A 26,245-nucleotide genomic window follows, 5' to 3' on the forward strand; every position below is an offset into this window, starting at 1 on the left:
GAGCCTGGTTTTTGCCTTTTTCCATCACCAGGAGTTATAACTTTTTTTCTGAATTTCTGAATGGAAATTTGTGTTGCCTGATCCCTCCCAAAGCCAACACAAGTCATCAACTTGCTGGAATGCTCAAGAAGGAAAATATTCCCTGTATGAAACTGTAAAGCTGTGAATTGATGTTGCCACTGTTGCAAGGCAATGGGGGAGCTCTTCCGTCCTTTCTAAGGAATGGTGTCAGCTCTAAAATGTATTTCCTTATTTTTCCTAGTTTACCTGGGAATCCATGTTATTCTCCCACCCTTCACAGAGATAAACATGGGGATGGGTCGAACATTTTCAGTGGAAATAATACTCCCACTTTTCCCTTCCCAACCTCTCCATGATTTTAATGAGAGGTTCTCCAAGAAAAACAGCCGGCCCTTTAAATCAGTTATAAAACCCAGAGACCGAGGCTCAGCATGGAGTGTCAGCTTTAATTATCTGGGCAGTTACAGCTGTATGTTATAAAAGTCGGCCAATTAGGTGCATTCCTGAAAGCTTGGGGGAAAAAAAAAAAATACGGCTTGTGGAGGAAAACCACAGTCAAACGTAGAACTGTTAATTGCATGAAACATTCTGCAGAATAACCTGGGATGTAGATCATCCTGCAACACAGAGAATCCAGGAATGGGTAGGGTTTGGAAGGGAGCTTAAAGCTCATCCAATTCCCTGTCTGTGGAACAGACCTTCCATTATCCCAAGTTGCTACAAGTCTTGTCCAACCTGGACTTCAACACTTCAGGGGATGAAGGATATGATGAAAATGCCAAGGATTAAAGGCATACATTTATTTCCAGTGTGGATGTTGGGATCAAGGTGTTGTTGGTGAATCTGTGATTCCTGTGGTAGTGTTTTGCTGGTGGGGTGGTGAAGCCAGTCCCAAGCACATCAAGACCTTTCTGTTACTGAAACTTCACCCCTTTTTTCAGGTGCTGAAATGTTGGATGTAGGACTTAAGTTGGTTGTGGGACCAACAGCCATTGAACTTGATGATCTTAAAGGTCTTTTCCAACCTTAAAAATTCCATGATTCTGTCATAGTGTCAGTGAGATCCCTCCTGTGCCCATCCACACCTGAATTTCAGGCCTGTTTTTCCATGTTTTTTTCTCTTAGGATCCAACTTCCACTTGGTAAGGAGCCCTCCAGCCAACAAAGTGATAAAGACGCGCTACAGGATCGTGAAGAAGAATGTGGTGTCTCCAGCCTTATCATCCTTCACCGGCCCCATTCCCACCTGGAAGACCAGGCGCCCTGTGACATCCAGGTAATTCTTCCATCCCTGGAATGCAGTTGGTTGGGATGTAGGAGCCACGGGAACTCCCACGTTGGCTCCGTGTTTTTCTGTTGCATCTTCACTGTTTAATTTCTCTCTTTGTTTGGTTTACTCTGAGTTTATTGACTTAAAGTGTAAAATCATATTTGGAATTGTGTTATCCTGAGCTAGTGCCAACAGCTTACGCCTTTTGCTTCTTATGTATTCCCTCTTGGAATGAATTGTTTCCATGGAGCAGTTAAATAAGCTGAAAAGAGGATGAATAAAAGTGTGGATGTTGGTGATGCAGGGGAGCATGTTGAATGCTCCAAACTTCCCCTAGGATGTAGGTGCTATCCCAAACTTGTTTTTTCCCAATTATCTAGATGGGTGAAACATCCGGAAATATTTTGTCACTGCCTAGAGAAGGGAGGCACTGAAGGCGCCATAAACTTATATTGGAATATTCCTAAATCCATGGAGGTGGAGATGTTTCCAGGGAGCATCTCAGAGGTCAAGATGAGACCCGGAGCTTGTGTAAAGCAGGAAGATCGTTAAAATAATTGCTTCTGTAGAATAAGATGCGATTCAAAGTGATGGGTTTGGTAAAAATACAGATTTCGTTTGGTTTTAGTTCAGGAATAGCTTGTCCTTCCACTGAAATGCCAGGAGTCACGGGCAGTATTTTGGGCAAAGAGAGCCTGCTCTGCTCTTCTCCAGCTTTGTTCTCCCTGCTCCAGGTGGTTTCCTCCAAAAGTCATTCCCCATCAATGCCCTGAGGATTGGTGGCTTTTATAGTTCAGCTGTGGAGGGACAAAAATCGTGGTGATTGTTTTTAAAGCCTGACTTTGCCTGATATTTCCCTTTAAAAGTGAAGTTTGCGATTCCCAAATCGGTATCTGAAGGGAGGATTGGTTTTGGAAGAATTCAGGGTGATGAAGCAAAGTATGGGATAAGCGGAGAGATGGGTAAAAAAGGTTGAGTCAATTATTTTGTCTGTTTTCCAAGCTCTTGGTTGAAAAACTCCTCATCCCCTGTACTCTACTGGTCTCAAAGTTCTTCTTCCAGTGTGGAAGCTGGGATCCTTTTGGGCTCATGGTCAACCTTACCTGCACCACCTCCTCCTTTGTCTTCACATTCTACTCTTGCCTGTGGTATTTTCCCACCTGGGCATCATCCCTGAGATCCCCAGGTTTTTTTCTGGGTTGCCACTTCCATTTGCACATCCTTGGGTCCAAATTTCTCCATTTCCCTTTCCAGAAACAAACTGTGTAATTTTCTGCCTGCTCCACAATCCTGCATTTTCTTGGAATCACAGGATGTTTGGCTAGCAAGGGACGTTTAAGATCCTTGAGTTCCATCCCCCTGCAGGGGATGAGCTGTTTTCTATTAATTAAGGCTCAGAGTCACAGAATCATTTGAATTGGGAGGAACCTTCAAGATCATCTTGTTTCAACCTTCTGCCATGGGCAGGGGCACCTTCCACTATCCCAGGTTGCTCCAACCTGGCCTTGGACACTTCTAGGGATGAGGCAGCCACAGCTTCTCTGGGAAACCTGTGCCAGGGCCTTACCACCCTGGAAGTGTCCAGAGCCAGGTTGGATTTGGGCTTGGAGCAACCTGGGATATTGGGAAGTGTCCCTGCCCATGGCAGAAGGTTGAAACAAGATGATCTTGAAGGTTCCTCCCAATTCAAATGATTCTGTGACTTTGAGCGTTAATTAATAAACAGCTCATCCTCCAGATGTTGGACTCAGCTTCTTCCCTCACACCTTGTTACTCCACATCTGGATGGAGGATCCATGCTGAGAATCAAGGCAGGGATAAGCTTCGGGCATGGAATTCAGAGCTGGAACATCTGGGATCTGTGTGGTGGCTCTTGCTGAACCCAGTGGTGATTTTCCAAGGAACGACCTCGTTCTGCCGCGATTGGCTGAGAGCTCCCACTTGTAGGATCATTTTCTCTGCATTAATCTCTGACTTCATTAAATCGGTGTAGTTTAGATCTTACAGCCGCTTCAGACAAATCTTGATAAAATGCCATCAGCAAATTAAAACAATTATGTTTTAAAGAAGCCATAAATCTCCATCTCCCAATTACCTTTGTTGGGGGTGATCAATCATCCGGCCTGTCTGGAGGAAGCACGTGGCAAATGCTTCTCCTGGAGTTTTTACAGGATTTTTTTCTCCATCGTTCCTATCATCAGCTTGAATCTGTCACAAACAACACACCACGATCTGCTTTTTTCCTGATTTTCTTTGCTCTTCCCAAAGCAAGAAGAAGCTCTGGTGATGGTGGGACACCCCTTTGGTCACCTCAGTTTTATTTTTCATACTGAGTAGTTAATGATTTTTAATATTTCTATTTTTAATTTCAATAATTATAATGTTTTTATAATAATTTGATATTTTTAATATCCTCTTCCCATTAAGCCAGCAGTGGGATGTCAACTGGTGGTGCTGCCCTCCAGTGCTACTCCCAAACTGACTCCCAACTGGCACTAAGGAGCAATTTCTTCCACAAAATCCAGGTTTTTGGGTATCTGGAAGTAATGTGCCAGGGTTTTATTTTGCTGGGACATCCAGGATGTCGCCCTTTTTGCCAATAAATCCTCAGATCACCAGACTAAGATGAAGAGGGATGTGGCTTTGGGAAATGAGTGACAGGGAGCGTTGCTGGAGGTACATGATGTCAGTCCCTTGGGAATGAATTCCATCCTCCCCTTCTTGCTGGGTTGGATAAAACTGGGCCCTGCTGCTGGCTTTTCTTCGAGGCGATAGGTGGGAGTATATTTTAAATTAATTTTACTCCACTTTTTGTAATATTTTTGTTTTAAATAGATTTATAAGCAACTCGGGACCTATTTCTCCAAATTTATGAAGATAATTTTCACTCTCTTGATAAGGTGAAATTTACACCTGCTATTTCCATATTAATTCACATTGCTAAGTGGATCTAATTTTCTTCCGTTCTTCTATCTGGTGAGTGTGGCCTTTCCTAATGCAATTTCCCCCTCACTAAATCACTGTGATCGGGAGTCATGATCGAGTTAAATTAACTTAAATTAATTTACTTAATAAGAGCTCCAGATCATTGTGAATGAGGTTGAGATTTATTGATTCTCCTTTTCACTCCTCCCCCTTATCTCCCGCGGCTTTGCTGGGAGCGCAGCTCACAAGGGCTGTGATTTGCTGGCCTTAAATTTTTGGTTGCTCCTGGTGACATTGAGGTTGGTCATCCATTAAAAATCCTGGAGGGAGATGTCCTCTCTCCTCGCAGCCTCCCTCTGCTGGGAAAGAAATGAGGGATTTGCCATGGAGGAGTTGGGATGGATGAAGTGTCATACTGAGAATTGGCAGCGATGCTTCTCCTGCATCCAACCTCTTTCCATGGTCCACTGGATGTGGCCACCAAAAAAAATGGGATTCCCTCATGTCACAGACCTTGCACAGAGGCAGCAGAAGACTTCTGGGGTTGATGATCAGAGGGTTGGAGCACCTTTCCTACAAGGAAACGCTGAGACAATTGGGAATGTTCATGCTGGAGAAGAGAAGCTTCAGGGTGAGCTCAGTGCAGCCTTCCAGTGCCTGAAGGGCCTGACAGGAAAGATGGAGAGGGAATTTTTGCAAGGAGTGACAGGACAAGGGGGAATAGCTTCCCACTGAAAATAAGTTTAACCCATTAAGTGTTAGATTGCATATCAGGAAGAAGTTCTTCCCTGTGTGGGTGGCGAGGCCCTAGCACAGGTTTCCCAGAGAAGCTGGATCCCCAGGGAAGTGGTCGTGGTCCCAAAGCTCTCAGAGCTCAAGGAGTATTTGGACAACACTCTCAGGCACAGGGCGGGGTTTTTGAGGTGTCCTGTGCAGGACCAGGAGTTGGACTAGACAATCCTTGTGTGTCCCTTCCAACTCGGAATATTCTAGGATTCTATAAACTCCTTCAGAAGACTCCAGTTTCCTGCTGGAGAGACAGAATCACTTTTAAGACACATTTCTGGGAACAGAGAACCCTCTGAGTTGAGCTTACAGACCCCCCAGTGGGGGAATGAAACACTGACCCACTTTGAAGAGTTTTCTTCTCAAATCCTGCTGCAAGTGTGCAAAACAAAAGTCACCTGTCTGCAAATAATGATTTGTGTCTGGCACTGCTGGGGAAACTCTGATGTTTCTTCCTGAAAACTTTGCAGTGCCTCTTGAGGGAGAATCCTACCCCTCCAGCACTATAAATAAGTAAAGAACAAGATAATCCAACATTTGTCAGAGAAATGCCAGCTCAGGAGAAAGGAACTCGTCAGTGGAGGATTCGCTCATGTAGTTGAGTTTAGTTTTCTTTTTTCCTTTTATTTTCTTCTCTTTTGTTCTGTTCTGTGGCCTGGAGTGCTTTGAACAGATTAAGATGGAAACAGTTGTCACCATCCCTGGGGGTGTTCAAGAAATGACTGGATGTGGCAGTCAGCGCTCTGATCTGGTTGACAAGGTGGTGATTGCTCAAAGTTTGGACTTGATGGTCTTTTCCAGCCTAAATGATTCTGTGATATGGTGATTACAAGGATTTCTCCCCCAGGTTTCAAAGATCTGAAGCCTTTAGGGATTTGAGCTGAAAGATGAAGTGGGTGATGCAGGGTTTCAAGTGGGGCTCAGCCACATTTCCCACTTCTCTGGGAAAGGGGAGATACAGCTGAGCATCCAAGAGGAGGAGGAACCACCATCCCTCCCAGTCATCCTCTGCAGGAGGTTGGGATATTGTGTTCCAGGTCACTTGGACACACCAACCTCCTTGTCCCATCCCTTCCTTTCCTTCAGAGTGGGTGGTTTTGGGTTTCCAATTTTCTTTTGCTCCCTTAACATCTTTAAGCACCAATTGCCAACGGGCTGACCCAACTCATGATCCGGTTCAGAGAATCACGTAATGGTTTGGCTTAGAAGGGACCTTGGAAGGGTTTCTGGTCCAACCCCCCTGCCATGCCTTCCACTAGACCAGGTTTTTCCAATGCCCATCCAGCCTGGCCTTGAACACTTCCATGGGATGGGTCCATTTCATGCAGCCCCTATCATCCCTTCCCAATTTTCCTTTCCATTTTTCTGGCATTCCTTGGGTGCTGTTACAAGTTTCCCTGCAGAAATTATTTCACTGCCTTGAGACAGAGGGATTGTGTGGTGGGGAAGGGCACTTGGCTTTCCTGCTGTGGTAGATTGTTTTCCATGTTATTCCATAGTGGGTGGAGCCACAGGTGCCAGTCCTGGTGTGCTGTTAGTGTGTAATTAACCCTTTCTCCCTAAATCCGTGGGAATCCGGTGAGAACGGGAATCTTGGTTACGGAATAGAGTCCCATGTTTCCCATTGGATGCATTCCAGTTCCTGTGACTCATTCCCACAGAATGGTGTGGTTGACTTACGGTGGATGAAATGAATGCTAAAATTCAATAACTCCTCTCTCTTTTGGGGGAGGAGAACGTATCCTTGGGAATTCCAGGGAAGCTTTCTCACCCTTTCCATCTTCCTCTTGTTGTGTTGGAGACTGGGGCAATCAGGGTCTGCACCGAGTTGTCCACCATAATCCCACTGATGGACAGTAATGGGTTAAACCGGACAAATTCCATCACTTCTGAGCTTTTTGGTTGCACTGTGAGGGCCCCTAAGAAGTCCATCCATTCAGGAAACGGCATGGGGTCACACAACACTTCTGGCAACTGTTGGGAAGCCTTTGGAATATATTTGCTGGTCGTTGTGCAACCCAAAGTTGGGTTGGGGTGGTGGTGAGACCCTGGCACAGGTTGCCCGGGAAAGTTGTAACTACCCCATCCCTGGAAGTATTCCCGGCCAGCTTGGACGGGGCTTGGAGCGACGTGGGACAGTGGAAGTTCTCCCTGTCCGTGGTTGGAACTCGATGGTTTTTAATGCCCGTTTCAACCCAAAATGTTGCGGGATTCTTTGTTCATGGTCCCGGAAGGTCAGCGGTTGGAGCTGAGAACAGAGAGCAGAGTGTGGGGCTGTAATTCACAGTGGATGGAGCAAATCCACATTTTCTGGGGTGTCATCTCAAAAGTTACAGAGAAAACAGGGAAAACTGTTAACGTCGGCTTCCACGGCAGAAAATTGCCGAGCGCTCCAACAGGAGAGGCTTTAATCGACGTTCCCATATATTGTGAGCAGACAGGGATGGGCATTTTAAAGATCTCAGCAAATGCTGTCTTTTTTCCTCAATCCATTTATTTTTTCCTCCAGTCCTTCTAGGCTCCAAGAGGTGGGTTCCCAACCTCCCAAAACCAGTTTGGAGTACAAACTGGAAGGATGTTTTGAGCCAGATGCTGCATTAAGCAGTGCCAGTGGTTCAATCTCCCAGTTTTGGGGTGTTTCAAGCACAGCTTTTTATGTTGTTTATTTAATTGGGATGATGCTCCGGTGGGATTTTACCTCCTGGTACTGATTGCTCTGGGATATTCCCGAATGGAGATGAGGGAATTGTGAGCAGAGGGCAGAGGTTGGGACACCGGGAGTTAATTTCCTTTTATCAAGATGATAAAATCCTCCCTCCGCCTTCCCGGCTTTTGCCGCGTTAATCTGTGAACAGAGTCAGAATGTGACGAATGGCCTTAAAGTTCCTGTCAGTTTTTTTCTTCCCAAATTCATTTGACATGAAAGTGAGAAGTAAACAGAAAGCCTGTGGTTAAGCAGATAACTTGGAAAGCCTTTTCCATCACATTTAAAAACGGCCGTGTCATGGATTCTGCGAATTGGCGGCTCCTATTTTGTTTGATTTTATTTTGTCTGTGTGGTAAATTTTCTTTTAATAATCCCGACGTGGTTTGACGAGGTTTTAGGCTTCGGATTTTTTTTTTGAAGGGATGTTAAACCATTCTCCAAAATGACATCTCATTAAAGTGAAATTCATCTGCTGGGATTGGAGTCGTTACAGGCAGGAGGCAACAGTAACTCCCATTTGGAAATCCATATTTTTTGTTTCTATAGGAAGTACTTTTAATCCCTTTAATGAGGCTGGGATGAGATGCACAACCCGGATTGTTTCGGAGCAGCCCTGACATCTGGCCCAGCATAATCCAGTTTCTGTTCTGGTCTGGTTTAGAGGCTTTAAAAGACAATGGCACCTCTTTGGGGCAAAGCTGGGGATTAATCCTCCCTGTTCCTGGTGCTCCCCTCCCTCCCAAGAGAGAAGTGACTGGGGAAAAGTCACTCCTCTCTTCTGTCTTCCTTTGCTTTTTATTTCTTATTTCTTACTTCTTACTTCTGTTTCTTCTTCCCCATTTTTCTTTTACCTTTTTTCTCTTTCTCTTCTTCTTGTTATTTTCTTTTTCTTCTTCCTCTTCCCCTTTTCTGTTTCATGTTTTTAATTTCTTTTGACTTTGCTTCTTTTTTTCTTTTCTTTTACTAGATTTTTCCCCCTTTTACTTTTTAACTTTTTTTTTCCCTTTTTGATGTCTTCTTCCTTTTTCACTTTCTTGCCTTTTTTATTTTACTTTTCCCCCCTTTCCTTTTCTCCTTTTTCCTTTTTTCCCATTTTCCCTTTTTTCTTTACTCCTTTTATCTCCTGCCCTTCTTTCCCTTTTTTCCTTTTTCCTTTGTTTTTTCTCCTTTGCTTTATTTCTTTTTTCTTTTCCCTGTTTTCTCTTTCTGTTTTTCTTTTTTTCCCATTCCATCCTTTTTTACCTTTTCCCCTTTATTTCTTATTTTCTTTTTCCTATTTTTTTCTTTTTCATCCTTTTTATTTTTTTTCATTATTCTTTTGCCTTCACCCTGTTTTTTATTTCCTTTTTTTTCCTTTATTTCCCTATTTTAACTTTTTCCTTTTAATTATTTCTCTTTTCCCATTTTATCTCCTTCCCTCCTTTTTCCCCTTTCCTTCTTGTTTTTCTTTTTCATTTTCCTTTTTCCCCTTTTTCTTTTTCTTTTTCCTCTTTCCTTTTTCCTTTTTTCCTTTTTTCCTCCCCCCTTTTCCCCTTTTCCCATTTTCCTTTTTTCCCCTTTCCTCCTTTTTTTCCTTTCTCTTTCTTGTTTTCCCATTTTCCCCTTTTCTCATTTTTCCCTTTTCCTCCTTTTTTTTCTTTCTCTTTCTCCTTTTCCCATTTCCCCCTTTTCTCAATTTTCCCTTTTCCCCCCTCCTCCTTTTTTCCTTTTTCCTTTTCCCATTTTCCCCTTTTCTCATTTTTCCCATTTTCCCCCTAATTTCCTTCCTCCCCTTTAAATAATTTTTTCATATTTTCCTTAATTTCTTTTTTTCCTATTTTCTTTTTTCCTTCTTGCTCCACTTTTCATTTTTATCCCTCTTTTTTCCCCTTGTCCTTCTCCCAAACGTCCCTCCCAGCCAGTTGCTTTCCTACCCACCAAACTCAGCAGCAAATCCAAGTTGTGCAGCTTCCAGCGGAATTAGGGACTCCACCACTCCTACTCCCCAGTCCTCCCAGTTTGCCCAGTTTATCCAGTTCCTGGGTGACCTTATGCTGGGAGATTGGATTTTTCCCACTTTTCCATGAATTCCAGGCTGCTGGCACTGCGGGAGAAGCGCTCCCATTCCCTCCTCCTGGGTCAGCCGCAGTAATCGAGCTCCACTTCGGAGGAAGTAATGAAACCAAAATAAAAGCAGGACTTAGGGGTTAATGACCAGCTCTAAATGCACATGAACATCCTTAGGAATAATGGGATTTTCCTTTTTTAATTTTGGTTAATGGAGTCGTCGCGTTTCGAATGGATTCCATTAAAAAGAAAACTGCCACATCCGATCCCGGGGACGGTGAGGGGTTATTTACTCGGCAGGATGGTGTGTGGATCTTGGATCAGCTCTTCCCTGGAGCCTGGAGCATCCTTGCTGCGGAGCCCAGCATTCCTTAAACCAGGTTTTTTTCTTCCTGGGAAATCTTGCAGCTTCATCCCATGCTGGAGCTGTGTTGAATTTGATGACCTGAAAAGGTTTTTCCAACTCAATCCATTGAGAGCCCCCAGCATGGCACCGACTTCCTGCCACGTGAGATGTTGGATTTGGATTTGCTGCACCCTTTGGCATGAGATCACAAAATCCCAGGATCACTGAGGTTGGAAAAGACCTTCAAGATCATCAAGTCCAACCTTCAGCTGATCTCCTCCACCTTGTCACCCAGACCAGAGAACAGAGTGACACGTCCAGCTGTTCCTTGATTCCACCGCATCCCTGGCAGCCCATTCCAGTTTTACTCTTTTTTTTTTTGGAAAAAATTCCTTTTAAGATTCCCAAGTTGGAAGAAATCATCTGGAAGTCATCCAGTCCATAGCTTGGATAATGTAATTGGAGTGTCTTCCTTCTGTCTCATTTCCCCGCATCCCAAACCAAATTTATGGTGCAAAACCACTGTCGGAGAACGCGGTGCCACCGTTCCCAACTGGAATTGGTGTCATCCTCAGTGGGATTTTCACCTGGATCAGGACAGACTTTCAGAACTGGTCTCCTGAGTGAGACATCTGCAGTTGTTGGGCTTCACGGATCAGTTTTGGAGGTTCAAACTCGACCCTTGGTAGATAAAACCATTCCCGAGGTTATTCAGCAGCTTCTGGTGGACTTTGGATTGTCAAGGCCAGGCGGGAGCAAAGCAAGGGATGTGGTTTTGTTGGAATGGGTTTGATGTGCAGTGTGAATTTCAGATCCTCAGCACCAGGTTGTCTCTCTAGATCTACTCTGAAGGGTCCCCACTGCTTTTTGGGATGCTGTGGGTCAGGAACAAGGAGATTCTGGAGTCCTGTTGGAGTTTGCAACCAAAGGATCCTATGGAAAAAGATGAACTGAGATGATAAGTGAGATTAAAAGAAGGAGACTCTGCATTCCAGGAAATGCTTGTTTGGAGAGGTGCAGGGGGCTCGTGGGTGTTTTGGGATGAGGAACCATGTCCCAGTTCCAACAAGGTGCTCCACAAGCATTCCCAGCCCCCAGGTCTGGACAAACCAAGTGGAAAGATCCCATAGGGACTAAAACCATGCTGGAGGTCATCACCTCTGTTGTGTCACAGGGCAGAGGTGCCACTCGTGGTGCTGCCACTCCTCAATGAGATCCTGGACAACATCTTCCTGCCTGGCAGCTCCCACCATTCCCTCCCATGGAATTTTGGGTTAATATGTTTTCCTCAGTGTTTCTAGTAGGTTGAGAGCACCTGCAGGGGTGGCTCAAGGAGGATTTGCTCAGGAGCAGTTTTCATTAGCCAGGATTTCATTTCCTCTGCTTTTGTGAGGCCTTTCCGTGTTTTCCAAGTCCAGCAGCTGTCAGAGAAAAGCGGAACATCCTTAGCGAGGAGCTTTAGAGGGATTAAAAGTTTGGAGTTTGCAGCTGTGGATCAGCAGCTTTGGGTCGGGGATGGATCATCTGCTGCAGGAACTCAGGTGGGAGAGATAAAAATGTAGGCTCAGGGAACTCAAGAGGTTTTCTCCAATGTTGGGTGCCATCTCCAGGTGCTGGGACACCAGATTGGAGATGGTCCTGCTCATCCTATGGTGGAAAAAGTAAAAAATTCTCTTGAGTGCTCTGAAGCCAGGCTGGGAGAGCTGGGAATGTCCAGCCTGGAGAAGACTCCAAGGAGACCTCAGAGCCCCTTCCAATGCCTGAAGGGGCTCCAGTAGAGCTGGAGAGGGAATTTGGACAAGGGATGGAGAGAGACATGGAATGGTTTCCCACTGCCAGAGGTCAGGGATAGATGGGATCTTGGGAAGGAATTCCTCCTTGTGAGGATGGTGAAGGGCTGGGATGGAATTCCCAGAGAAGCTGTGACTGCCCCTGGATCCCTGGAAGTGTCCAAGGCCAGGTTGGATGGAGTTTGGAACAACCTGGAGTAGTGGAAGGTGTCCCTGCCCATTGCAGGGAGTGGAAAGTAGAACTGGATGGTCTTTAAGGTCCCTTCCCACCCAAACCATTTCACAATTCCATAAAAAAATGTTAATTACAGCTGTAATCCTGTTTTTTTGTGAATTAGTGTGCAGGGCTTGGGATGGGCTCTGGGCAGCCAGGGCAGATGCCCTGGGAAGGAAGCAGAGGATTGATCCTTCCTCTTCCAATCTTGGGATCCATCTTGTTCAAAGTCCCCCAGGGACTCAGCGTGGTTCTGTTGGGATTTGGAGCCAGTCTCTAAAACCCTGTAACCCTCTTGGTGCTGCTCCCTCTGTCCCAGGGCATCCATTTATTCCTGCCCAGGAATCAATAAAATAAAATCTCTCATGGGACCATGAAGTTCTAAGTTCAGCTCTTCCTCTTCTCCATCCAAATTCCCTAAACTCCTGCTGTAATTTTAAATAAGATAAATTTTGTGGGATATTATTCAACTTTTCTAACCCAGGCTTCAACAACAGTGGAGTAGCTTAGCCAGATGAAACCTCCCCGTGGATAAAATTTTCCAAATTTGCCACATGCTGGATTCAAAACTCATTTTGAAGTGGTTTGGAACCTTTGGATGTGTTTTTTTTCTAATGCTAATTATCCCTCCTAACAACATCCCATTTAGAATCTATTTTCCAGTGCTGGATATTTACACACTCACTGTTTTTTCACCTGACAGTGACAGCTGTGGGAGTGAGGAATGTATTTAATTCCTAAATATCTACTCTAATAAGAGATTAGTAATGGCAGAGCTGCTTTTTTTTCCACCCTTTTCCCAGATGGTTTTTCCTACAAACGGTCGTAACTTCTCCAAGCTTTTAGTAGGTCAAACCCCAACGTTCTCCTGTGCCAATTCCAGTGTGAAAGTTGGGATTTAAAAGAAAAAGCACCCAAAAAAGGAGGAAGAGGGAAGCAGAGCGTGGCTGAATGGCAGCTCCACAAGGCACAAATTCCCTGAATTACTTCTGATCCCGATAAAATTGGGATAAATTCCTTTAAACTTTTCTGTGAGCTGCTGCTCTGAGCCGAGTCCAACTGGTGCCAGCATCTGGGCTGAGCTCCGGGCTGTGCCCGGGCAGGTCTCGGAGCTCAGGAATGAGCAATCCGGTTTTTGGGGGCAAAAAAGGTCATTTGGCAAGTGCTGGAGCATCGTTTTCCACTGATTAATTCTGTCCAGGCTAAGTAAACATTTAGGCTTCTTTCAGGCCGAAGGATGGATCCATCTGTTTCATCCTGGTGGGGGAAATCAGGGAGTATCCTGATTTCTGGAAAGATCATCAAATCCAACTCCTGGCCTGCATGGGAACATCGCCCCCCACAAAAAGGTATAAAAAAATATAAAAAAAGCTGGAGAAGACTCCTGGATTGGCAAATGCAGAGGGGTCCTAAATAAGATCTCTGAGAACTTCACTGGGCAGCAGGATCCGTTTTCCAGGAGCTGGAAAGGGCTTCATGCAATGGAGGGAAGTAAAGGAAGGAAGGAATTTGTACACCTCTCCCATAGGTCAAATTTCACCCTTGGGCTGAGCTAATGAAATTTCTAGTTGAGTTTAAGTGTCTGTTGTACTAAACATGGAGAAAAAAATCCTAAATAATTATATATTCATGTCCAAAACCTACATAATGTTTGGAAGAGCAACTGGAAGGTTTCTTGTCCATGGCAGGGGGTTGGAATGACATGATCTTTAAGGTCCCTTCCAACTCAAATTATTCTGGGATTGTGTAATCAGCTTTCTCAGTCCCTGGGTGTTTATTTCCTTCTGCTGCCTTGGAAATAATTGGAATTAGCTCGTTAATACCGACTGATATCCCTCCTACCAGGTCTGGTCTGTCCCCAGCGGAGCACTGAGATTTCCTCTTTTTACACCCAAATTCTCTGTCTGACGGAGCTTCCTTTGGGATGAAGCCATTCTGTTCCCTTCCAAACCTTGGTTTTATTCCATTAGGGAATGTGTGGATGATGCAGGACCATCCAGCCTCTCCTTGGCTCTTCCCAGGCTGGATCCTGGCACCTCTGTGTGGATTTCAGCATGAGGCCGGATTCGCCGCCGCCCTTGGCACCGGCAAAGCCGACCATCTGCATCCGGCAGCTTCCCTGTTCCCGGCCCATCCATCCATCCATCCCCAGGTGCCAGCCGGGCTCCGCAGCATCTGCAGCTCCTGCTGCCCTCCGGGCTCGCCTGGAAGGAGGATTTGCAGGAGGATACGGGGAGGTCTGAGAGGTCACAGCTGTTAAAGCTGGGAAAGTGGGAAAAAAAGAGCAGAGGGATTCCTGACGTTGGCACGGATCCCGCGGCCACCTGTCCGTGAGCAGGAATGGCCTTCTGAGCTGAAATAACGTTTTGATTGCAGATAATTTCCTTTAATCTTCCCCCAAATTAGTGGAGATTTAATAATTGCTTCTGGAACTGTTAGTAGTGAATCCAGGTCTGCGTTCTTGCCACCCTCTGGTGTGGAAAGGAGGATGTAAACGTAGGCAATGAGGGGTGAATCTCCAGGGAAACCCCAAAGCTATTCCAGTTCAGGATATTTTGTTTGGGAAAAGGTTTTGTGGCTCAATAAGGAGGATCAGGGAGTGTTGAAGGTGATGTCTCTGCTGCTTTCAATTCCTTTTAAGTGCAGGGATAAAACAGGGCAAAGGGGGAACGTTGTTTGTGTCACAGGAAGGAACTTTGTGGGAGTTGTGGGAGACAGAAGGAATGTTTTTCTGTTCTCTCCCTCAAATAAATTTCTGGGCTCTTCTGCATCTAAAATAACACAGTTTCAACTCAAATCAAGGTGTGGAATCATGGAATCATTGAGGCTGGGTAAGCCCTCATTGAGTCAAACCATTCCTTCAGCACTGCCAGTGTTATCACTAAACCACGTCCCCAAGTGCCACATCCACACGGCTTTTAAATCCCTCCAGGAATGGTGATTCCACCCCTGCTGGGGGCAGCTGTGCCACGGCTTGATAACCCTTTCCATGAAAAAATTCGTCTTGATGTCCATCATGAGCAACCTCTCCTGGCACAGCTTTGAGGCCATTTCCTTGTGTCCTGTTCTTTGTTCCCTGGGAACGGATCCCAAACCCCACCTGGCTGCACCCTCCTGTCAGGGAGTTGTGGAGAACCAAAAGGTCCCCTTTTTTTTATCCTCAGCTCCCTCAGCTGCTCCTGGTGCTCCAGACTCTTCCCCAGCTCCATTCCCATCTCTGGACATGCTCCAGCTCCTCAATGTCTGTTTTTCTGAACGCCTGGATTTTTAAAAAATAAAAAGCTGATGAATAAGGAGGAAATAAAAAGGACTTCCTTATACAACATGGGAAGATGTGGGATTAGAATCCTGATGGAATGATTTTTGTTGGAAAGGAGATTTAATACCAGTTTCACCTCATGCCGAGGGCAGGGACACCTTCTCCTATCCCAGGTTGCTCCAAGCCCTGTCCAGCCTGGCCTTGGACACTTCCAGGGGTGGGGAAGTCCACACCCTCTCCAGGCAATCTGTTTCAATCCAACAGGATTGACTGGATACGCTGTCCCTGTTTGTAATCCCTGACATTAATCCTGTGTCATCCATGGGTTTGTGGATGGACAGGGAATTAGGCAGGATGAATCCTACCCTGGACCTGCTTTTCGGTCCCAGGGTGGGCAGCTCCTCATGGATCAGCATCATTCCCACCTGTGCACAGGAGACACCAACCAACTAGCAAACGTGATTGAGGGGTTTGCATTGGCCACATCCAGAGCTGTGGCAAAATCCTCTGGGGGCTGGGATCCACCTGAGAGGGCATCTTGGCAAATCCTCTGTGTGGAATCCAGCAGAAAGCACTTTGTGGAGCATCCAAGAACGCTCTGCCTGCCCGGGGAGCGCAGCTTTGGGAGCCTTTTTGCCTGCGTTGGTGAAACTCTCGCCTCTTATTTTTCCCCTCTCTCTTTTTTTTTTTCCCGTCAGCGCTGCTGAAGTGAGGCTTCCTCAGGCAGGTTTTTTACAGTTTGGATTTGATGAGAACAGTCGGTTACAACTCCCCGAGTGCCGTAAAAGTTGATGCGATGGTCGCTCCGCGCCTGTGCTCATTTTTATAATTTTTTATTTTATGAAACAGGACAGGGAGCTTAGTGACTTATTACTATTCATTTCGTTTCAATGCAGTAAATATTGATTCAGTTGGGGCTTTTCAATTTAAACCACTTGCCGATTATATAAAATATTACCAGCCTCTGGAATTATGCTTACGGATCCCTTCGGCTGCTCATTAGCGAAGGAGTGCAATTTTTAGATCCCTTTGCTTTCATCATCCAAATAAATGGGCTGAGCTCCCTCTTCCCAGGGAAGGTGCTGTAGAACTCAGCTCGTGGGGGCTTGACAGCCTCGATGGAGCTCTTAATTTGGAGCTGCTTTCAAAGGATTTTGTACGTGGGGATTTTTTTTCATTTTGAGACATTGAGGTCTCTTCCTCTGATTTTTTTCAGAGATGGAATGACAGCTGGGATAAATGGAGCTGGTTCATCCTGCTCAAAGCAGCTTCTCCTACCGGTGGGTGGTTGGATGTTGCTTGAGCTCCAAGGATCTGTTTACACGAGTCGTGAGAAGCAGGATCAGAGGTGTCGGGAGAGGGAGATGGGTGAAATTCCAACGGTGGAAAGGTCTTGTTAGCTGTGGTCACTTGGGGTCATCTGGGATAGGCATTCCCATGGCAAAACTTCCCACTGAACCAGCTCGGACAACTCACAGAGTGTGGCTTCAGCACTGTGAGGAGGTGTTGGAACTCATCCACGTAGGGATGGGGTTGAATAAGCTTTGGGAAAATGCTGGTGGTGCCACCAGAGCTCAGGGTGGTTGGACTGTGGGCTTGGGATGTTGCCCATCCATAGATGAGCCCATTTCAGGAGTTTTCCTTCCCCATTGTTGGACCTTTCCATCCCCACTGTCTCCTGTTGAGCCCTTTGGAATGTGAGCTCCTTGCCATGCTCCTCCTGGCATCTCCTCACTAGAAGGACGTGAGGTCAGGATCGTGAAAATCAGGACAAGCTCCTTCTCCAACCCAGTTTGTCCTGGGGACATGGAGAGTGGGACACGGGCAGATCCAGGATATTCTGATGGGATTTGAAAGAAATAAAACAAATCATACCTAGGGGAGCATCCCCACACTTGAGAATTGTCACTTTTGGGGGTTAATTATTGGGGAAGGAACCACCTTCAAGTGGTTTCAGGTGCCATCAAGATGAAAAGAGAGAAGAGTTGGCATCAACCTCAACTTCTTGACCACTTTTAAACCCAACCAAGAACACGCAGTGCTCAGGAGGACACCCAGAAATTGTCTGGTTTAGCAAGAGCTGCGTTAATTGGATCAATGTTAAAATGTGATTTAAAGCACGTTGCCTGTGGAGCAGGGGATTTGGCCAAGGACCTGGAACCAAGGGTGAGTTACGATGCTGGATCTCGGGGCCAAGATGTTCTTCATGTTATGCATTGTGCAGCACTTAACCCGTGGTGGTTTCCCCCAAAAATAACTAATGATGTGACCAGAAAGAAGCTGGATGAGGCTTCAAATTGGAAAAGGAAGAGCTGAAAACGCCAGTGCTGTGGAGACAACTTACATAATTAAACACTGGTTTAAATACCGCTTTTAGGCCAGGTTTAAGGGTGGTAGTAAACCAACTTTACAGTAATCAATAGTTTTTAGTCTGCCTGCATAATTCAAATTCATCAGCCCCTTCTCCCACAGTGGTTCAGAGCTAATCTCACCAATTGGTTGCAGTAGGATGTCGTGGTGAAGGTGACCTGGAATCCCTTTGTGTGAGTGGGTTTTTGTCAGCTAAATTCAAGGAATTTATCCTTTTTAATGCAAAACCTTAGGGTAATGTATTCATCAGGTTGCTGGCTCACCTATTGCTGGAGATGAATGTGTATTATTTTAATGCTAAGATTAATAAGGACTTTCTGAAGTCCTACTTAAAAGTATTCCCTGATGGTATTTGAGGACTTAATTTGAGTGCAAAGCTGGGATAATTGGGTGGCATCGCAGCTCATGGAAAGCACTGGGAGTTTTGGAGCAGGGCAGAGTTTCCGTGGGAGACTGGCACAAATCAGGTGAAGGCTTCCCCAGATCTCCTTGGGGTCTCTGTTTACACTTCAACCACTTTGGGAATTTTAATTGCTTTGGAAAAATCATAGAACCATGAGGTGATATGGGTTGGAAAGGACTTTTAAAGACCATCTTCTTCCGAGCCCCTCCCCATAGGCAGAGATTCCCTTCCACTATCCCAGGTTTCTCCAAGCCCCACCCAACCTGGTCTTGAACACTTGCAGGGATTGGGCAACCACAGCTTCTCTGGGCAACCTGTGCCAGGGCTTTGGCATCCTCACAGTGAAGGATTTATTCTCAATACCTCATCTGTCCCTGCCTTCTGGCAGTGGGAAGCCATTCCCTGTGTCCTGTCCCTCCATCCCTTGCCCGAAGTCCTTCTTCAGCTCTCCTGGAGCCCCTTTAGGCACTGGAAGGGCTCTGAGGTCTTCCTGGGGCCTTTTCTTCTTCAGGGACAAGTTCCTTTTATTGCAGTGGAGATGCAGACTCGTTTGTCCTTGTTGATTGAGTATTTACGATGGGAGCTCCGGACGGTGTTTGCCTCAGATTGGATTTCTGCAGCTGGCAAGAATTGCTCCTGTCCTCCCCAAAGGTCCCTTTTCACCTGTCAGGACACACTGCAGCCTTTTTATTCTGTTTATTCTCGTCCGGTGATTTAATCCCTGGCCACTGGGGTGGCTGTAACACCATGATCTTCAGAATTTCCATTCTGCCCTGTATGTATGGGTTGGATTTCTCCTGCTCTTTTATTTTTAATTATTTTTTAAATCCTGCTCAATATTCAAGGACCATAAAAACGCTTCCCACTTATCATGAGCTGTTATCTCAACGACTCCTCACCATTATTAATAATCACTCTCAGTGTCATGTATTGCTCTTCCTTATGGCTCCCGAGGCAAATTATGGATGCAGGGAAGGATTTCTAATGGTTGAGTCACAGGCTGGGGAGGAGCAGAGCTGTTTCGCTTCTTTCTGAAAGCAGGACAACAGGTTTGGAGTCATTTCTGTGGTTCCTGGTGGCCACCTGCCAAAGGGAACCTCCTGAACATGGTCATGCTGTGTCCTCCTGCAGACGGTGACATCCACGGAGATGCTCCATGGGCATTGTGGTGCCCACCTGGCATCGGGGTGTGCAAATGTGAGCTGGTATCCAGCTGCATCCAAGGTGATGGAGCACCAAGTCCCACCAGTCCCAGTCCCACCAAGATACTGGGGAACCCCAGAACCTCTCAAGCTTTGGTGGGAAATCTTCCCCCTTAAGGTATTTGAAAACCATAAGGGTTTGGGTGGGAAGGGCCTTCCAAGATCATTGAGTTCCATTCCCTGCCATGGGCAGGGACACCTCCCATTATCCCAGGTTGCTCCAAGCCCTGTCGAACTGGCCCTTGGACACTTCCAAGGATGGGACAGCCACAGCTTCTCTGGGAATCCCATTTCAGGACCTCACCACCCTCACAGGGAACAATTCCTTCCCAATATCCCATCTCATTTTTCCCTCTGCCAGTTTAAAGTGATCATCTAGACCTGGTGATTGGCAACTGGTTCTGGATGTCCCTGCTTGAGCAGGGCATTGGGCCAGACTTCCAGCCTCAAATATTTCGTGATCTCTCCTGAAAACCTCTGGGCATTGCTGTTGTTGGTCATGGCACCTCCTGTCTTGGGGCATTGGGTCATCCAGAGGAATTTGAGATTTGTCCAGAGAAACTTTGGCTGCCCCATCCCTTTAAGTGTCCAGGGTCAGGTTGGATGAAGCTTAGAACAACCTGGTCTGGTGGAAGATGTCCCTGCCCATGGCAGAGAGGCTGGAATGAGATGATCTTTAAGGTCTCTTCCAACCCAAACCATTCCAGGTCTTTATGATTTCACATCAAAAATTAACCCTGGGCAGGTGGTAGGACTCTCCTACAAACCTGGAGACAACTTGATCTTGCATGAACTCTGGGATACCTGGAGCTGCTGGTGGATCAAAGAGCTCCCATTCCCACTTTCAGTCTGCCAGAGAGATATTTCCAAACCCGCTCTTGAATTCCCAATCCACGCTTCTCCTGCTGCCTGATTTTCATTGCTGGGTGATGGCCCCAAAAGCAGTGACCCCCCCAAAGCTTGACTGATGAGCACCATCCCACTGGGAAAGGCAACTTCCTTCTTTTCTTCTCCAGGTTAGTGGTGGAGTTTGTTTTTTTCCCGTTGTTTTGGGGGTTGTTTTTGTTTCCTGTTTTCCCAGCTCGGCACGGTTCAGCGCTTCGGCCTTGCGAACTTGAACGCCCGGATTAATTTGTGGTTAGATCTCTGTTAAGATTGCATCCACTTCCCCAGTCAGCACTTAATTGGCAGTCGCTTGATTTAACAGCGTGGGAGCCGGCTCCGGAAAAATGGCTTGGATAAATCACTGCCTGACGCCAGAAAATAGATATAATCTCAACATTAACTACATTAATAGTAGCAGGAGCCGAATTAAGAAAGCCATAAAGTAGAGGCAGGAGAGTATAAATTACGGCCATCTCGCTGTCTTCTTCTCCAGGCTCTGCTTTCCATCCTCTCCCTGCCGGTGGGATGGGATTGGTGCTGGTCTTGGGTCCAGCTGGGTTGCAGTCGGCTCTGTTGGGGACAGGGAGAGGAGCAATTCCTGCAATTCACACCATTCCCAGCTCGTGGCCCGTCTTTGGGACAGCACCAGAGTGGGTTTAATCAGTTTTAGTGGCTTAGCTGATTACAGGGATTCAGAATGTTGAAGTAATGGGTTTGATTTCTTCCCTCTGGAGTCTTGACCTGGGATATGGGGGTCTTTTATAGTTCTCTATCAGAGGGATTTCTAAGATGTTTATTTGGGGTTGGATAAGGGGAGAAAAGGCATTTACTAATTATGTGGATGGAAATCTCTGTAGGATATGTGGTGAGGTGGCCAACTCTCAGCTCCTGAAGAACCCCCAGCAGATCCCTCGCTTGTGGGTGTCCATGCTGTTCTTCCCAGGGGAAGCTTTGCCTTTATTTCCCATCTGTGAAAACCAGGGAAATCAACTCAGGATAAATGCTGTGAGGTCATGGTTTTCCCAATGTTCTGGATAATCTTGAACTTCACAACTTCTCCTACTCTTCAGTAGTCCGAGGAAAATTGTTCCTCCAGCTTTTGTGTGCCATGGGATGCCAAAAACCTTCCCAGTTCTTCCAGCTGTTTCTTCATCCATTTGTGCCGGTGTTGACTGTTTATAAATTCAGAAGCACATCTGTTTAGTTGTTCCTTTTTCCCCTTCAGTCAGGTGTTAGATCCAACTTTGGTTCAGCAAGTGACATTTTAGGATTTTCTGTGGACATATTGGAGTGGAGATGCTCCACATGGAGACATTTGGGAATCCTGGGGTGGGGGTGGAGGCTGAGCAGCTTCATGAGGACCAAACACTCAGTGGGAACTGAGGTGCTGGTGGTACCTGCCTGTTGGTGAGAGAGGTTCCCAAGCAGGTAATGATGCCCTAGAGCATCATAAAAATCCTTTTCCATCCACTTTTCCATGGAAAAATGGGAAGAGGGGGAGGATGATGCCTTGGAAATTACATCCCATGATGAGGAGGGTCAGGTCAGCACTACGAGCTGGAGGCAAGTTTTGGGTTCATTTAGGAAGTTTTCCCCAGTTTTTTAGTTGTCCTGGAAATTTTTGCGAGGTTGTTGGGAGTTTGGGAATTCCTCTGGGTCTGGTGTTCGTAGAGGGAGACAGCTCTGTACGAGTCTGGCTAATTTGGACTTAACGAGAGGGCAAGAATTAATTTGTTTCATCTTTGGGCATGTGTTGAACACAATGCACCAAGTTTTGATGAGCCATCAAAATCCAGTAAAACCCAAACCTTGTCCAAATTTTTCCCCACAATCCTTGTCTAAAAGCATCTCTGGGCTGTTTGGAAGTTCAAATGCTGCCAGGGCTTTTATTTTATTTATTATTTAAACTATTATTTTATTTATTGATAAATTTATTTTCGTTACTTATAAATTATTTTATTTGTTTTTATTTTTTTTTTATAAATGTAGCTTGTTATCTGTCTCAATGAAAGATCCACATTATAAAATCATGGAATGGTTTGGGTTGGAAGGGAATATCATCCCATTCTAAAGCCCAGCCATGGGCAGGGTCACCTTCTACTATCCCAGATTGCTCCAAGCCCCATCCAACCCACCCCTGAACACTTCCAGGGATGGGACAACCACAGCTTCTCTGGGAATTCTGTGCCAGGGTCTCACCATCCTCACAGGAAAGGATTTCTTCCCAGTGACCCATCTATCCCTGTCCCCTGGCTGTTGGAAGCCATTCCCTGTGTTCTGTCCCTCCATCCCTTGTCCCAAATCCCTCTCCAGCTCTCCTGGAGCCCCTTCAGGGTCTGAGCTCTCCCTGGATCCTTCTTTTCTCCAGGCTGGACATTCCCAGCTCTCCCAGCCTGGCTCCAGAGCAGAGGGGCTCCAACCCTTGGAGCATCTCCATGGCCTCATCTGGACTCACTCCAGCAGCTCCACTTCCTCCTGATGTTAGCCTCAGGGCCGGATGCGGAATTCCGAGTAGGGTCTCACCTGACTGGGGCAGAGGGGCAGAATTCCCTTTTTTTCTCAGGTTTATCCTGACCTTTTCAACTTTATTTCCAGATTTTTGGTTCAGTTGCACCCCCCCGCCCCCTTCACCACATCCCGTTTTCTCCCCTGGAAATGGATTTTTAAAAGCGTCATCTTCCAGCGAATATTCCTTTCCATCTTGTTGTTTATTAGGCTCTTAAAGGCAAAGCTTGTAATGCATCCATTGATCCAAATTCCAATTGAAGAGATGTGAGCACATAAAATGGTCCCGACCCTTTAATAATGGAGTGATATCCTTTGGAATGTAGGCGATGCAATTAGGACAGGGAACCAACCCCCTGCCCCTTGATGGGGGCCTTTGAATCATTTTTATCTGTTCCATATATTCCGAGTCGGAGCCGAGTTCCTTTAAGCGTCTTCCTGGTGAGGATCTGATGGACTGACGTTCTCAGAAGTGTTGGACCTTTTTTTTTTCTCCTTCTCTTTCTCTTGGAAGCAGATCCAAATTTTTATAGATCCGTATTTATTAATTATGCATGTCTACATTTATAAAATATATATAATATGTATTTTACGTGTGGATGGAAATTGGGTGGATGGGTCGAGTCCAGCGGTGTGAAGGTCAACAGAGCCAAGTGTTGGATCCAGCACTCGGATCACAACAGCCTCATGGAATGCTCCAATCTTGTGGATAAAGGGCTGGAGAGATGGAAATGGACTTGGAGGTGCTGGTGGCAGTGGCTAAATGTGAATCCAGGTGGGCAAGGAGGCCACTGGCACCTGGCTTGTAGCAACCATGTTGTGTCCACCCCTCCGTTCTGGTAGTGTTGGGACACCTCCAACTCCTGGCGGGAATTTTGGGTCCCTCACAAGGCAGACATGGAAGGGCTGGAATGTGGTCAGGGAAGGGAGTGGAGCTGGGAAGAGTCTGGGACACCAGGAGTGTCTGAGGGAGCTGGGGGAGCTCAGCCTGGAGAAAAGGAGGCTCAGGTGGGACCTTCTGGTTCTCCACAACTCCCTGAGAGGACGCAGATCCACACGGGGGTCGGAATCTGCTCCCAGGGAACAAGGGAGAGGACAAGAGGAAATGGCCTCAAACTACACCAGCAGAGCTTCAGGATGGACATCAAGAGGAATTTCTTCATGGAAAGGGTTGGAATATGCCGCCCAGGGAGGTGGTGGAGTCCCCATCCCTGGAGGTGTTCAAGGAATGCCTGGATATGGCACTCAGTGCTCTGGTCTGGGTGACAAGTTTGGGATCACAAATTGGACTTTGTGATCTTGGAGTTCATGATCTTCGTGATCTTTTTCGACCTAAATGATTCCATGATTTCATATATGTTACGTATACACTTATCCAGGTGTAGACAGCGTTGAAATTAAATATTTGCTGGATCGTGGCATTGCAGGGATGCCGAGAATTCATGCCAAGGAATCAGAGCTGACAACACCACTCCAGTTGTTTTCTGGGTCAGCTTATAAATGGTAAGGAGACCACCAGACAGATATGCAACCACCTGCTTAAAATTTGGAGAAATAAGCTTGGAGTCAACATCTGAATTTTTTATTTATTCCTTAAGTTTAATATTATGTCAGGAAAAGCAATTATTTAGGGGAAAAAAATAATTTCTGCACGGTTTTCTCTGCCTTTGTAGGCTAAATTTCACTTAAATTTTAATTAATTAATCAAATCTGAATTTAGTTTTCAAAATGCATCACCCGTGGATGTGTATCCATCCCTAGTCCAACCCGTGGGCATGGGGTTTTCCAGAGGCAGCCAGTAGCTGGTGTTTTCCCAGCGGGTAATTCCCTTTAGTGCAGTGCCAGTGAACTTCTTTAACCTCTTCCATGCTGAGTTCCTGTTTTTCCATAGAATCCTGCTCCTTGTCCGAGATACTTGCTTTAATTAAAATGTATCAGCTGTTCTGGCTCTTCATAATATTATTAGTATTATTGCTGTTTCCTGCGTGAGAAAAAGAGCATTTAAAGGGAAAATATCTTTGGAAAAAGCAATTATCCCAGGTATTTTTGGAAAACAGGCAGGAGGGAAAGCCTCCAGTGGGATTTGGCTCCGTGTCTGAGTGATTATTGTGATAAATATTCAGAGTTGGAACCGTTTGGGTCGGGATAGGGACGCGGCATTGGAACGATCCTCGGCAATTAGCCTTCCTGGGATATTCCAGTGCTTGGAGCACATCCAGAGCTCTGAAATGGGATTTACAGGGATAAGCAGAGGGAGGAATATCACTTCTGTGCCAGAACAGGGGAAAGTCTAGGAGCTGCTGTCGCTTTCCCTCTGGTTTTAGCCCATCACTGAGGGTGGTAGGACACTGGATGGGAGGGATTAAGGATTAATCCACGTGGGCACAGGTCCTGGAGCTTCCCAAACGGAGCCACTGAATCCGGCAACACCTGCGTGGAGCGCCGCGAGCTCCATTTCAGCTAATCAGAGTTAAACCCTAATGAACTTTGTCCAATCGCCTGAGCTAATGGGGGTAAAAGGAATCTAATTAACGGGACAATAGTTCCCGCTCTTCCCGGTGTAATCACTGATCCGCCGCCGGCATTAGAGCAGCGGGATGGAAAGCCGAGTATTAGGGACCGTCAGCATTTCCATTCTCAGGCTCAGCCTAAGCGGTTTAACGGGACCTTGGCAGGGGGGTTTGGGCTGAGAATTGACCTACCTTGAAAACAGCTTTACGTTGGGAAATTGTCTTCTTCAGAGGGTCTTTTGTCTCATCTCCAGCGAGGTGTTTTCATGGCGCAAACTTTGCTGGAGAAGTTGGAGTTGTTCCCGAGGTTCCTCCCGTGGCTTGCTGTGGGTGGGATCAGGCCCGGTGCTGGAGGGAAACCAAGGAGATGGTTTGGAATTGGGCTGTCAGGGAGAGGAAATGACCTGAAGTTGCACCAAGGGAGGTTTAGATTGGATATTAGGGAGAATTTCTCCATGGAAAGGGTTGTCAAGTGCTGGAACAGGGCAGTGGTGGGGGAAGGAAAGCAGGATTAGATGGGATACTGGGGAAAAGTTAATTCAGTGAGTGTGGTGAGGCGCTGGCACAGACTTAAATGATTTTTGGGTTGGAAGGGATCTTGAAGGTCCCAACCTCCTGCCATGGGCAGGAACAACTTCCACTATCCCAGGTTAATCTATACCCTGTCCAACCTGGCCTTGGACACTTCCAGGGATGAGACAGCCACAGCTCCTCTGGACAACCTGTGCTAGGGCCTCCCCACCCTCACAGCCAAAAATTCCTTCCCAGTACCCCATCTTTCCTTGCCCTCTGGAAGTGGGACGCCATTCCCTGTCACTCCATCCTTTGTCCCAAATCCCTCTCCAGCTCTCCTGGAGCCTCTTTAGGCACTGGAAGAGGCTTTGAGGTCTTGGTGGATCCTTCTTTTCTCCAGGCTGGACACCCCCCCACCCAGTTATCCCAGGACAATTCCATCCCTGCCTTCCTTACCTGGCCACACCAATCCTTAGCACAGCTGATAACAAGG

General features: G+C 46.3%; 1 protein-coding gene across 1 annotated transcript in view; it reads left to right on the plus strand.

Moving 5' to 3' along the window:
* ZC3H3 (zinc finger CCCH-type containing 3) overlaps nt 1–26,245 on the plus strand; it is a 127,290-nt gene that overhangs the window by 49,470 nt on the left and 51,575 nt on the right. The window contains exon 4 of the mRNA XM_077781788.1: nt 1,147–1,297. Coding sequence (XP_077637914.1) covers nt 1,147–1,297 — 151 coding nt within the window. The remainder of the gene's footprint in view (nt 1–1,146; nt 1,298–26,245) is intronic.

Source organism: Lonchura striata, chromosome 1 (genome assembly GCF_046129695.1).
Source record: "Lonchura striata isolate bLonStr1 chromosome 1, bLonStr1.mat, whole genome shotgun sequence".
NCBI classification, from domain to species: Eukaryota; Metazoa; Chordata; class Aves; order Passeriformes; family Estrildidae; genus Lonchura; species Lonchura striata.